This window comes from Empidonax traillii, unplaced genomic scaffold (assembly GCF_003031625.1).
Source record: "Empidonax traillii isolate 1590-97213 ecotype Southwest subspecies unplaced genomic scaffold, ASM303162v1 scaffold69:size3087049, whole genome shotgun sequence".
NCBI classification, from domain to species: Eukaryota; Metazoa; Chordata; class Aves; order Passeriformes; family Tyrannidae; genus Empidonax; species Empidonax traillii.
Genome location: NW_020955262.1, coordinates 2124240 through 2139271, shown reverse-complemented (window position 1 = coordinate 2139271; position 15032 = coordinate 2124240). Strand labels below are relative to the sequence as shown.

At 36.5% G+C, this 15032-nt stretch overlaps 1 protein-coding gene across 2 annotated transcripts in view; it reads right to left on the bottom strand.

Annotated features, from left to right (window-relative positions):
* Positions 1–436: 436 nt before the first annotated feature.
* Positions 437–15032, bottom strand: part of VAV3 (vav guanine nucleotide exchange factor 3) — a 154862-nt gene continuing 140266 nt past the window's right edge. The window contains exons 26-28 of one of the 2 annotated variants that reach the window (XM_027880454.1): positions 10250–10333; positions 4702–4853; positions 437–2970 (exon numbers count right to left, since the gene is read on the bottom strand). In XM_027880454.1, coding sequence (XP_027736255.1) covers positions 2929–2970; positions 4702–4853; positions 10250–10333 — 278 coding nt within the window. In that variant the 3' untranslated portion in view covers positions 437–2928. The remainder of the gene's footprint in view (positions 2971–4701; positions 4854–10249; positions 10334–15032) is intronic. The other variant, XM_027880455.1, reaches the window with a different exon arrangement.

Below are 15032 nucleotides of genomic sequence, written 5' to 3'. Positions count from 1 at the left end.
AGAAAAAAAGACATCAATATGAAAAACACTACATAAAACATCTTATGAACCACTTCTTTTCAATCAAGAAAACCTACAAGTATCTTTGACAAAAATCCATAGTATATAAATGATTCCACAATGTGCTCTACATTAAAAAAAAATAATAACATTTTTAAAAAAAAAAAACACAAAACCAACCAACCAACCAAACAAAACACCACCTTCCTGGATGTGACACAGGGGCACAAAGCAAATTATCCTGACAATAAAAAGCTCCCAAGGAAAGCTACAGCACCCCGTTTACATTGGCAGCTTAGTTTTACAGCTAAACAAGGAACATATAAATCTGGGAAACCAAAACAGAACATTATCAACTTCTCACAATGAGAAGGTGGTGAGACAAACGAAGAATAACCTTCATATTAGCCAACTACACATTTTGACACCATTAAACAAAAAAAAAAATTAATCTGTTTATTATATTTAACATATTTACAAAATAGTACAAATTAGAGTACTGTAACTCCATTAATGCATGACAACAAAACCTCCATAAAGGCAAAAGCAGCACATGAAAGAGACACTCCAGAATATTTAGGAAGTCTTTGGTACTCAAAATACAGTTTAAGATGCAGCATTAACTCAATCAATACAGGGCATTAAACACAGACTATGATATGTAGATTAATACCACAAAAGTGAAGTTCACCTATGGTTTTCATTCTTCTCAAAGGGTGACTACTGGACTCAAGAATCGCTTAAAAGCTTTACAGCAATTTTAGGATGGAGAGACTACTCAGAATGATTCTAAACCCAAGCTGTTGAAAATGACTGGTATATTTTTCAACTCGTACTGAATCTACCTACCTCTTCTTAAAACTATATGACAGCAAAGCACTAAACACTTCACAGACCTGGAGCCTATTCCTCTACCCCTTAAGCAGGCAAAACTGAAAGAATCAACTTGTCTGCTTAAGGAATATAGGATCAAGCTCACAATAGACAATCAAATTGCATGGCAAAACATAATCAAAGACTGTATACTTTATAGTCTATACTGCTGTACACAAAATTTACAAAATTTTTATGCATAATCTACATATTTACAAATTCTCTCCATCAAGTAATGTACTCAACACAATCACAGTTTACATAATTTTGAGGTAAATCCTTGAAAAGTAAGAGCATCGGCACAATTTCATCTGCAAGGCTGAATCTCACAAGTAGAGAATTTCTAATTAGAAGGTCCTCTCTTTCACCTTGTCACACAGCAGTGTATGGTGGGTGTAGCAGATGGGTAAGGTGGTTGCAGAGATGAAGGGGATTATTGTGAATCCTCTGTGTTGCGCTTGATTCTTTTTGATGGTTAGGAGGCCAGAAAGAAGCAAAAAATACTGGGGGCAGCCAAAAAGACACTGAAATATGTAATAGCAGATTCTGCTCTGTGGACAAATAGTGGATATTATGTTGCTTGTAAATTAGGAAAAAAACTGCAGCGTTCAGCTGTGCGGTGTCTGTGCACACTAATTGCAAGATGCCTGTGTGAAAAGAGGACAGGGAAAAGCAAAAGAGAGGATGTGGGACAGGATAAATTAACTTTCTTGATTGGTCAACATTATTCTAGAAATAAAATGCATTTAAGAGCTTGATTTTCTTTCACATTTTGAATCCATACTTTATATTATCTAAATATTCAAAACTGCACATCTGAAAACATCACCAGCATTTATTTTAGCTTATAACTAAAATATTCCTGCCCCTCCATAATTACATTAAAAGACTACCTCACCAAGAGGTCGATACCACTTTGCAAGGACTGATCCCTCAAGCTAGTTAACCTAGACACATTTTAACTTGGGGATGTTCAGACCACTGTAACAAGACCACTCACTCACTGACCTGCCACTAACACCCCAGGGAACGAGGCAGGAAATGGCAGAAAGAAGTCTGCAAGCTCCATTTGCATTCACAAAAGGAGATAGAAACTCTGCCTAACTAGGAAAAGACAGTTTTGAATTTGAAGTATCAAAGGTCACCTGAATCAATCAAGAGGTTAAGATAAACAGTTTTGTTCTTGAGAAGTGACATCATCTTGCATGAGTCCATTCTCCTATAGAACAGATTTACAATATTTATTTAATGTTAATGCTAAAAATCTTAAAACTCATCTTGTCGTGACTGCCCTCACTTGCACTTTTAGGGTCAGCTGCTTAAAGTAAAAAATCTCACATAAAAAGGTTTAAGATGACAAAGAAAGGATCCCACAATTCCCCTCTGAGGATGTTTTTTAAAGCAATACTGCACCACTACACCTTTATAGAATGTCTTTAAACAGATCATTAGAAGATTTAGGCAGGACCTCAAAGTAGTAATTAATTAATTATATATGCATAAATGCTACTCATGTTTACCACATACTTTCTTCAGTATGCTTTTGTGAGTGTAAAATGGTTTGTAAGCTGATAAGCAAAGTAGTTCAATGTTTCATGTTAAGTCTACTGACTATTCTTTATGCCCATCAGAATGACTGAAATCTGGTTTCTGCATGCAATGATAAGGAATAATAAGCCTTCATCTCCTGCTACCATCACAGATGTTAACAGAAGAGAGGCATTAAATATTCAGCCATTGCTAGTATTCATGGTGTAGTCTGAGGTGAAATGAAAAGGAACAAATAAACTTGGTTTTCCAGAGATCTTTTTGGAAGGTGAGGGTTGGACTTGGTACTCATGCCCAGTGACAGCAAACTGGCAGGTTGTTTCTTGCACAGCTCTGGGTAAGGTAATAATCTGTCAGCCCAAACTTCTGTATAAATCCCAACATTAAGACTGGAAGGTTCAGACAGACAAAAATGCTGTTGTTTAAATACTTATCAAGACCAATAACATGTTGATATTAAATTTTTATAATCCCTGAAATTTCTGGTCAGCAGAGGGAAGTTTCAAATCATTCGTCCTCTTCAACATAAGTTGATGGAAACCAGCCCACCTAAAAAGGGGAAAAGCAGAACAAAATACATGAGATGCACAGGGTTTATTTAAAAATGGCTGAACTAGGCAAAAGAAGGATGGATCTGTTCAGTCACTATATTAACAAGACTACAGAGATAAACTTGACTGACCTGACACAGATAGGATAAGTTCCCTTAATGAAAGAATAACTTGCAGATACAACAATTTGGAGACCAACATCCTCTATCAAACTTTTTCACAAGAAAAACCCTAAAAACCTTTTGCCCAAATTGGAAGTCTAAACATTCAGAAAAATGGTAAGAGCAGTAGTTGTTATACTACAGTCAGAATGCTGTCATTTTTTCAATGCAAAGTTAAACATTTAACAGCTTCAGTCAGGTCCAGGGAATCCTCTTACGAAAGGAAAAGTGACTGATTTGATTGCTTTCCATGGAGTTAAATTCCCTTGCCATCAAAACAAGTTTTACATCTGACAGAACTGGACAGCAGAGTCCAGTGTGTCACACTTTTAAATTATAATGCTAATTCCAATTAACGATGTGTCAAATAAGGATTACATAAGACATACAGTGAAGCAGTGTCATATATTTCTTATTATCTAGTTGCTTTAGGTTTTTTCACTTAGACTTCTCTATATCTAAAGTCAATTTAACACTCATGAAAGCACTCAAAACCAAACCTAGAGCATGACTAGAAAGAATAGCCACAAATTTTATTTTAGACTACCTTGCAAAAATATCTCCAGAGGTGAGTTTATGATCTCAAGTCCAGGCTATGAAAGCTATCAGAAAGAATGCTAGCATGTAACAGGGCATCCCTCAGAATGTGGGCAGCTGCACTAGAATGAGTTGTTCAGCTTCCTCTACACATAAAATGCATATAGGATTAACACTTTCTCTTCTGCTTTCTTATTTCTTCTTGTCTAATTGTCCACTTCATTTTAAGATCATAGCCAAGCTCACGTACATAAATAAAAAAAGTTCTCCAAATTGTATAAAATAGTGAATGTGGACATCCACTTCAACCAACTTGCAACTATGATTTCCAGCTTGTGAACAATCAACTTTCTTCCACCTCACATTCCTTGACTCTGCATCTCAGCTCTTTACACATGGAAACAGCACCCTCAAATACTTGTGACTAAACTGCATTAAAAAGCACTGAACTAAGATTGAAACAATAAACCCTCTATAAGTAAAAACTGAAACTTTACTTCCATGCAGGTCTCAGTGCAGTGTAAAACGACTTCATAAAAATTTCTGCTAAACATGTCACTTCATATGAGCCACATCTTTAGAAATGAAAGCAGCAGACTCCTATAAAAAATGCTGTCGAGTCCATTGTACTGCTGTCTGGCAGAAAGGTGTGGGAAATCATTCTGTGTTCAAGTGCTAAAGAGAGTTCCACAGCACCAGGAACCAGAGCTTTTGACCCCAAATACATGTGCAAAACAGTTCAAGAAAGGTCAGCTGTAGCAGTACTATTAATCCTGGTTATTTTCCAACCCTATAACCTTGCCCAAATGTTCAGCTTGGTAGGTCACATTAAATAACCACTTAATTTAGATGCTGGGAAAGCTACCTGCAAGAGTTCTGTCTGGCTCCTACGAAGCAAAGATGAGAACATGTTGCATCTTGTGAATGTAAATATATAAAGAAGGTTTATCATGTAGGAACACGTCTTATTTGTTTTACAAAATCAGTGAAGGCAGAAATGAGACACAGAAAAAGAAAAAAAATAGTCTTACCCGTCCATTTACTTCACCTCTCCACCAGCCATTGGCACTCATCTTTGTATAAATTTTTACAACATCCCCTTTCAATAAGGACAGTTCTCTCATGTCTCGTGCACAGAAGTCATACCTGGCTATGGCAATGCCTATCACCTTTGGGCTCAGCACTGAAATGAAGCAGACAGTGACATTATTACAGTTTGTTAATTGAAGGCTACCAAACTAATGTAAATAAAAATACTGTAAAAAACATAACAATGATTTCACAACATATACTGGCATTCATTTTATGCAAACATCTGCACCACAAACACCAAGAAGACTTAAACACAGATGGATAGTGCACAAGTTGAAGGGATTTTGTGATTTTTTTTTTTTAATAGTCCTCTTTATTCTTAGGAAAAAATCAAACTAGATAAATAAACTAAATAAAATATCCCCCACCATGAAACTGTTAAATACATTTGCAGTTCTTGTATTCTTCTGCTTCATAATAAAACTTTCTGCCAGTTACATACATCAACATATTTTACAGGTCACTAGTTTCTTTCCAAAAGAATTATTAGCATTTACAGTTGATTTAACTTTAGACCTCTAATGAAGCAAAACAAACAGAATAAGGTGCTGTTCTTTCAAAAACATCTCCCAAGTTAAATATTAATGCACTTAAAATTGGAAGTTAACATTAGCATGAGCAAAAAAATACAGACTTTCCACAGGAAATTTCCACGGATCATTTGTCACAATCTGCATGAATATTGACTGATGCAAATCTACTCTTTTCAGCTGTTTATTCTGTGAATCAGCAATGAATTTGTTCTATAAAACTAAGATTCAGTGAAATTAATACTTTAAAATTTTAAGACATTTCTATATCAATATAGAGAAGAATTTTGCCAATGTAAAGCTCTGACATTTTAAGCAATAAAAAGCTGTTAAATATTTTTAAAAAGCAAAGGTTTTAAAAGCCTCATTTCAAAAACCAACCCCTTCTCCCAAATAGTTTTACAGGAAATTATGTTTTCAACCCTGATGTTGAATACCCAAGCTTGCAAAAGAAATCCTCAACATTTCCAGGGTAAGGATAATGAGAGGACAGTGGACATTGCACACAACAGATAAAGCCCTTTGATTTTTTTGAGCCATTTAGAAGGAACATCTACTACTTCACTGCATTTTGTACTTGAATTATTTGGACAAAACATTTTTTTAGTTTGGTTTTTTTCCCCATTAATGCCACTGTTTTCCTTTGTAAGTCACTGTGGATTGGAGTTCACCTGCACAAGCAAGCTTCCTACTGAAAAGATTTCACAAGAATTCATATGATCATCATGGACGACTTGATAGTACATAGAATCATTCATTTTCTTAGCACCCCTTCAAATTTCTTAGAACTGCCCAATCTTCATTAGGAAATACCATTAAGATTCTAGTTTTAGCAATGCCTCCAACGATGTAACACTAAAAATGCACTGCTAGTTGCCTTTAATTTAAGTCACGAACACAAAACATGGCAAATGTTGAAACTGGACAGTCTCAGCTCCGTGCAGATTTCTTCTGACCCCACTGGGTCACAGATAAATAGGCTTTTACATAATAGTATTAAATATCTGAAAGTCATTGTATGTTCAAATATTTTTAACTTACGGAAACAACAGAAGCAACTTATTTTACAATAACAAAAAATACAATGTTTTAAATGTTATTAGAAATATCATAAAAATTGAATACCTAAAAAACTGACAAGATATTATCCATTCTTTTATATCATGTCACTAAAGTTTAGTCCAACATTCCTGACTGCTTATGTAGAGTATGTATATCAGAGATTTGATAAATTACGTAAAGGATCCCACATAAAAGAGAATCAGCCTCTCGATTTCTTGCTTGTACTGATGTTGTAAAAATCTAGGTGATACATTAAGTACATTAAAGTTCAGACATACTTTTTTTTCCCCTCTAAGCAAGTCAGATGTAGACAATACTAGGTTAGATCCTGACATGAATGTAATGTCCTATACCTTATCAGCATTGCAGTAATCAATTTTACAGGGAAAGAGCACACCATGGGCAGCAATTGTTTTGGAGAAATAAAAAAAATGGAGCAGTTATTGATCATAAGGTAAGTAACCACTCATAGGTGTGCAGCAATACCAATGGCAGATTTGGAGAACCACTGCAGGATAAAAGAAGTAAATCTGGGGAGCAGGGTATAATTTCAAATTCTAGAAAGGAAATAAAGAGGCAAGGAAAAAGATCACGTGAAGTAAAGATGAACAAATCGGGGGGGGGGGGGGGGGAGAAGAAAAGAACTAAGGAGGGAAGAAACTCACAGTAGAATAACAAGGAGGGAAGATACTGAGAAAAATTAGGATAGAGAAAGAAGGAGGGGCACATCTGGGGGAAAGAGTACTTTTAACTCTTTTTCAAGTTGCAAAGCCAGAGAGGAAAAGGAGAAAGAAGCAAGAGAAATCAAAACCATACATCTTCAAAAGTCTTGAGGCAGAAAGTAGCAGAATTTAGATTAATTTAGAATCCAACATCCATATTTTCAAATAAAAGTGATGGTCATGATAGGAAATATATAAGGGGAAGCCAGATGAGTGATGGAATACAGGAAAATGACAGTGCTAATTTTGGAAAAAGCATTAACCATATCTCTCTGGTGACACAGTCACAAAAACAACTTGAGTAGAGGCTATCAGCCTTGAATTCCCAATTAGTGCTGTCCCAGGATAAATAAAGCATGGGGAAAGATAGCACATGGAAAGGACATCTGTACAGACAGGAGAGAGAAGAAACAGAGTGAAGGACAGAAAGAAGACAGTTACAGGGAGAACAAGGAGAGAGAGAATGGGATTAACAGTAGAGATCGATGGAAACCAAGGGCCCAACAGGTGAATGAATGTGAATGAGAAACTAAAGAGGGGGAAAAAGAGAAAGTAATAAATTAGAAAAGAAATTATCGAGAATGCAATAATAAACAAACATTGTGTATTAGGAGGAAGATACTCAGAGACTTAACTAGGAAAAAATGAGAAATCTGAATGAAGTTAATAAAAAGCACATGTAAAGGAGAAAAATTCACTTTTACTTAATCTAGCCTCTCCTTCTGCCAAAAGGAGATGATGATGACAGAGAACTATAATCAGCTTTGATTTACAAAGTATGTTGGACATTAACAGTGAGAGAGATGTGCTGCAAATGAATTTTAATACTAGTTTGAGCCCCTGATGAAGGATTTAGGGTGCAAACAAAAGAGGTTCCATGCAATCACAGCAGACTGGTCTAGCTCATGTTCTAGACCAGCTAAATACCACAAAGGTCAAGGTGCTATTATTAAAGCTGTGAGGAGCTGTTTCTCTCTCCTCGTGGTATGGCCTCCTCATAAATCTGCAGTCACGTGCCCTAAGGGTTGCTCTGGTGTATTAATTTCCATGCTCCTTGAAGCAGGACATTTCCTTGCACTGTTTGTCCAAACCTCAGTTGTATTACACAGGCACAGGCAGTGCCTCAGTAGTGCTCAGTAGTCAGCTTAACCCCTCCTCTCTGCTACCAACTTCTACATCAGCTGAAGCGAGCCAGTGCTGAAGGTACTTTTGAAAAAAAAAAAAAAAATCTTGTAATATGATGAAATAAGTATTGGTTCTTTTTAACGTAAGCACATTATTGGGCTATTTTTAAAAAGATAGTTTAACTAAGAACATATGAAGCAATGTAGTTTATCAATCAGAATATGAAATCCTACTCCAACAGGCAGATAAGCTTAATTAAGAATTGCTGAACAGTGTTTTCTTTCAATATTTTGTACTTGTATAATGAAATACTTCACCTAGCATATTGCAAAATGCAAGACACTGAATCTTTACTAACAGTTACTACAGATTTTTCCAATAAAGTAGTTTTTCATATGAATAAAATGAATGTAATTATAATTTGTTGAAACCACATACGGGAATATATGTGAATGTGTGATAGGCTTAAAGTAACCCTGAGCCTTGACTGCTGTTCTATGACTGTAGGCTATTTCAGCATTTTGTTTTCATGGACCAGATACTTGTTTCACTAAGTACTGGGCAGTTGAATTCAAGATGACATTTCACCCAAAAGGACAGAAACTCACAGTATTTACATTTAAGGAAGGGCTAAAACTTAACTCCTTTGTGTTCTCTGTTTCAAATCAGGTAAGTGCTTCAGACAGTCCAGCTGAGTGTCAAGATGACAAGGTAAACAGCTACACCAAAATAGCTTTCTACTCACCTTTTTTACAGATGTCTCCCTTTATAAAAATAATTGACAACTGGAAGAATGCCCTATGGCTTGGATTCTCAGTCAATATTGTGATTACTTAAAGCAAGTAAAAGTATCTGCCCCAGAAAAATCTACATGTAAGGAGACAGAAATGGAAGAAACTGACTCCAAAACAGGGAACAACCAAGGGGAAAAGCACCCAAGAGCAGTGTAAGACATGGAGACTGAAATCTCTGGTGTGAATCAAGAGATAGTCATCAGAGACATTCTCAGAACAAGTAAGCACACCAGCCATTCCACTACTGAGCTGCCACCTCCATACTTTTCCCCTCAAGAAACTATGGAAAGTCCTAAGAATCCCTCTCAAAACACTAAGCAATTTGGAGGACCTCTGTGGGGCAGGTGTAAAAGATCCTGCCGACTCAGATCTTGATGGCTAATCTGCACTGGTGCATTCAGGACACCTCTTCCCTAGCACAAAAACCAGTCCCAGTCCCGCTGTGTACAACCTAAGCACCCTTCCACCCCCTGCACACAAAGGTAGGCCAGTGAAATGTGAGTAAATGTTGCATTCCCCACATTAGTAGCTTCTTCCATATGCTCCTCGATGGAATTCACCTTCCTACTATAGAAATTCTTCTGAAGCTGTTCAGCCATGCAGTTCAGCCTCTGAAGGCTAATCTTAGAAACCACAGCAAGTCATAGCAGCACTGATGCACTAATTAAGGCTACCACTGCTACAACTTTTAGCATTTTTATGCAGTCTCTTTGTTTAAAATGATTGCATCTATTAAAGCCAGAGATGGTTAAATGAGAATAAAGAAAACAATATCCAGAAAACAGATGGGCAAAATTAATTAACAATGTTAATGCAGACTTTAAAGAAAGCATTCTCTACAAAAAAAAACTACTGTATTCTAAGATGCTACTGCAGTATGGTTTGCTGCAGGGATGGGACGAACATATTATTTACCCAGTGAAATTTTCATGTTTGTGCATTTGAACAAATATATCTAAAATACATAGCTCATAGATGTCAACTGCACAGCAAATTAACAATCAAGTGGTCATTGATAGAATCTGCTGCAACTACTGAGCTTTGAAACACTTATTCAGACTGCTTATTATAATAAGCAATAATAATTCAAAAATTTAAGACTTTGATTTTTGTTACACTCCAAGGATAAAAGTAATAACTCAGTTTTGGAGTTGGAGAAGAAATGAAGTATTAGATTCGTCCCTTCCCTCACTTGCTCCACACAGAAACAACAGAAGCAAATTTAGAAGAAATATAAAAGCAGTAAAGCAGTACCTGACCAGAAAGGAGTGGAGGAAGGGGGAACAAAGCTGTAGTCTGGAGGAGTTACAAAAGAAAACCCACAGAACAAAGAAGGGGCTTAGAGGAAAAAAAAGAGAAAAAGAGAAAAGCAAAAGAACATTGAAATATTGGCATAAGATTTAAATAATAGTTTTTTAACTATATAATTCATTGATAATAAGGAAACTAAGGTTCCCTACTAAGGATGTCTGCAAGGAAATTGACTGTAATAACTAGAAAATTTGGATCCATGATTTAATTTTTAACATTTGCATTTTTCAAAGAGTAAAGCAGAAAGAAGACACCCATTTAGGGTTTCAGAGAAGCAAATTTTAAGTGCAGACTCTTACAAATATCTTGGGATTTAACAAAAATTTTGTTAATTCTTTGTGTGCTCCACTTCTTACCATTAAAAAAGCCAGAACTCATGCATACATAAGTATTCCTCTTGAGCCCGGGAAAACTTGTTACATGCCCTTAATTAAAAATGTAGTTTAAGTACCAGTTGAACTAGAGTCCCATATTACGGCATGGCAAAGTATGCATTTTGTCCTACAATCATTAGCATCAATAGGAATTCCACAGCTAAACTACACCCTCCAAGGCTCAGTATTGCTCACATTTTCAGTTTTCCCTAACCTGAGAAAAACTCCTTGAGCAAGCAAAATGAGTTTAAGTTTGGCCTAGAGAGAACCAGCACATCATCCTAGCCCTGACAGCAGCTTCCTCAGGTGAAAGCTTAGAAGTGCATTTGCTCTATTGTCAACAGAGCTAGGGTCAATGTATTTTTAAATACAAAAATTAGATGAAGTGAACCAGAACTGCTTCAAGTGGAATTACAGTTTATTGACCTGTTCTCACATTTTGTGCCTCTTCTGAAGATATATAGTATGCACATCTAATAAAGTTGTGATCTTTGCTCCCAGCTGTGATTTGGAAAGGCACATCCATCTCAACTAGATAAATGATAATGTAGCCCCTAAATTATAACTAATAATACCTATAATTACTGAACAAGAGTTTTCCTTAAAAAATGTAGCAGGGTTACATTCATCACATACAGCTACTGCTTTGAATTTGTTCCTGTGACTACACATGAAACAAAATAATTTTGCTTCCAAATGGTTATTTGCAGGAATGACGACTGGAGTCGTTTTATGCAAGAATCCATGGTGGAGGTAACGATAGATATGTGCATCTTACCTGGATTGCAATAGATATGTTTGTGACAATGGAAGTACAAGCATACATGAAATAAACAGGACTGATACTGCATTTTAACATTCACAAACCATGGTTACTTGTTTTTAAAAAAAAATCCTACACCACAAACTAACAGCAGCTTAGGTTAGTATCTCAGTAGTACAACACAGACGTGCTCCATGGCCTCTTGAGCTCTGGAAACTCCCTTCTGATCCTTCACAGTGATGATCCTTTCTCCACCTCTAATACTAAATGGATTATCTGGGAATGCTTGAGGTTACCTGAGGAACTTATTTATACTGGATCTAGAAACTCCAGGTGACAGCTCTGTGTGGAAATACAGTATAGAAACCAAAAGGGCTGTTTGACCCAATTAGTGCCCATTCTTAGAGGAAAATACCTTTATTTCTACAGAAGCACAATGACAGAGTGCAACAGTAGCCCTCAGGAATAAAGACAGGTACCTATCTGACCATATCTCATCCTTATTTTTCTCTATGATATAGCTGGAGGTTTGGTTTCATGTGTGAAATTCAGGACAAGTAAACCTTTGTGGGCAAGGAAATCCTACTAGATTTCTACAGATCTATTTTTCAGCTTCACTGATAAGGGGTTGGTGTTGGTTTTTAAGCAGAAAGGCTGAATTATTTTGATTCCTTAAGGGTTGGGATGACACTTGTTTTATTTTACTTTATTAACAGATACTTTTACAGAGTTAATGGTTTAAGCAGTAGAATGACTTAAGTAGTTAATATGCCTATTCCTAGTCAACAGACAGTGAAAAACAGTCACTCAAATAGCACTTGGTTTCACGATTTAAGTCACTTTAAAATCCAAATTTCATAAAGACTCATATTTCTCAATATGATTGTGCTCTGCATCAGTAGATGAGAATAAAGTGCCAAGAGCTACTCCACAGAATCATGTCCATCTTTCTTCCATTTTTGCCTTTATTTCATTAAATGGTCGATCATCTCTCTAATCTAATGTAAGAATTAGTATTCTTCTGGGTAGCAAAACAAAATTTGTGTCTAGAAAAACCTAGGACTGAAAAATTAAGAAGAAAGAATGGACCATTTCCCAAAAAAATCTTCCCAATTAGCTTGAAATTCTATATTGAGAAATGTAAATGTCTGACAACTTTTACAACCACATTAGAAGTGTACAATGAACACCAGAACAGTGTGGGTGACTTCTGCAAAACCAGGAGACTTGAAAAGCAAAGTTCTAATTCAAGTGGGAAGCCAAAAAACTAGGGAGCCAAATTAACTATCTCCCTAAAGCACAGATTTTTATTCTAAAAATCTAGTAAATACTGAAGGGAAAATCAAATTCCCCCCAAAATTAAGAAGTTACAAGATAGCTTATGACTCATATTAGAAATTACAAGTAAAATGAAACAGCAATTGTTTTTCTTTCCCCTACTGGGTAAATGAAAACACGACATATGCCAAAAAAAAAAATTACCATACTCCTTTTTCACATTTATCTGGGAAGTAAAGTCAATTATGTATTGCCATTCAATTCCACAGCAGCTCCAAGACTTTAGCAGCAGAAAATTATATGTCTCTGTCAAAGTCTACAGTGGTTCAACTCATGTTTTTTAGAAATACTTTTCCCATTATTCCATCAGTTACACACCCTAAAGATCAGTTGTTTTGAATAAGCAGCTGATGTCTTTTCCACAGATGGAAAAAAATCCAGATGGAGTCATGTGCGTAGTACAGTGCAAAATGTAAAGTTGAAACCTAAATCCCTTCTAAAATCAGCTTCAAAATGCCAAAGCCCATTACATTCAGTAGCCTCAGCATCCTGCTGAGTAGCTACACAACAACGGGGGGGTGGGGGGGGAAGGAACACCAAACAAAAAATACTAAAAAGGGAAAGTGCCTTTTCTTTCTCTTCAGCTACTTTGTCTGGCTTCCTTTCAACAGCTCTTCTTGCACTAGATTATGTGGGAAGAGGTCAAAAAAAAAAATCAGCTGTGTGGCCATCCTCACTGAGGGCTATGAAGTCAACTCCACGTCCAGTGCTGCCCCATGACTTATTTGCTTCCTCTAACTAAACCAAAGTGCAGCCTCAAGTTTCCCAATTTCTTTCCAATTCAGCATAGCAGGGTTCACACTGCCTAGATATAGGTTTTTCTAACACCAACTTGGTAAAACCAAACAGAACAACTTTAAAACTGAGCAGTGTGATGCACAGATGGACACTGTGGTTAAACAAAGCAAAACAAAAACAGTAAATAAACCACCACACTCACAGGGACATGCTAATACTTTAAAGGAAAACTGTGAAATCCATTAAATGGAAGGGTCATTCAGGGTCAATCCAGGTAGGTTAGCTAGCTAGAATTGTGGAAATCTGCTAGATTTTACATGAGGAGTTTGAGAATTGAGAGGGTTTTTAGATCAGTTTGGCCTAAAACAAAAACTCCAATTTCCAGCAGCATAGTTTGGAGCATTAAAGGCCTGATAGTTACTGCAGCAGAGATGCACTTCCTCCTCCCTTTGACTAAAATGAGAGCCTGTCACACCCATTTCTCTTGCTCTTCCACATACTGCCTAAAAGATCTTGTAAGAGAAGATGTTTTCTTTTGTATGATGACTGAGGTTACTGAGGATGTACCATAAATCTTTATCCTGCAAAGCATGAAGTGACTGAGCTAGTGCTCTCGCAGCCTAGTAAACTGGTGGGCAGTATAGGAACATTCTAACTGGCCTAAGAAAGAAAGGGAAACAATCTGGTTCTGCTCACAGTCAATAATAACTCAAACAAATGCAAAGTAAATTAAGCAGGACATGTCCTCCCAACACCTAAAGCCTCAATGCTTCTGGAGGAGGCAAGAAATGAGGAAGGCACAAGAGATAACAAAGGGAAGAGAGAAGCACAGGGAGATCACAAGCTAAAAGGAGAAGAAAGGACAGGACAGAAAAATTCACCAAGAATGGAGATGTTCAGCATAGAAAGGAGACAACTGACACAAGTCCTGGGGAGCAGTGAATGAGAACAGAAATGGAAGGAAGATTAATTGGAAGACAGAAACAGAGAGTAAAATAAATGCAAAGAGACATGCTGGTTTCTTACAATCGCCAGTCCTAAATGATCTTCAATCTTTATTTAGGAGATCTAATCTTTATTTAGGAGAGGAAGAAAGCCTCCAAAGTTAAAGAAATTTTATGGAACAGAGGCAAGCAAGTAAACAAAAACTCACAAACACAGTAAATGAAAGAACCAAAGCCATCACAAAGACTAGACTGGACTTTCTGGGCTTTCACAGCAGTCTTCATATTGTTAAAATCCCCATTAGTTTTTATTTTCCTCTTATTATCTGTTGCAGTACAAAGATGGAGCCATTGTCCGCAGAACAGCAAATCTAATATTTGCTCTTTGACAGAAACATTATATACTTCCCAAAGGCCAGCCATGTGGTGCTTTTTATCATTAACACTGAACCTGTACATGTCCTAAAAATCAGGCTAATTTCCACCTAAATTGTAATAGGTTAAATAAAGGATACCACATGCATTGTAAACCTTCTCAGTTTATTTCTAAAATTCAAAACTTTTTTAAC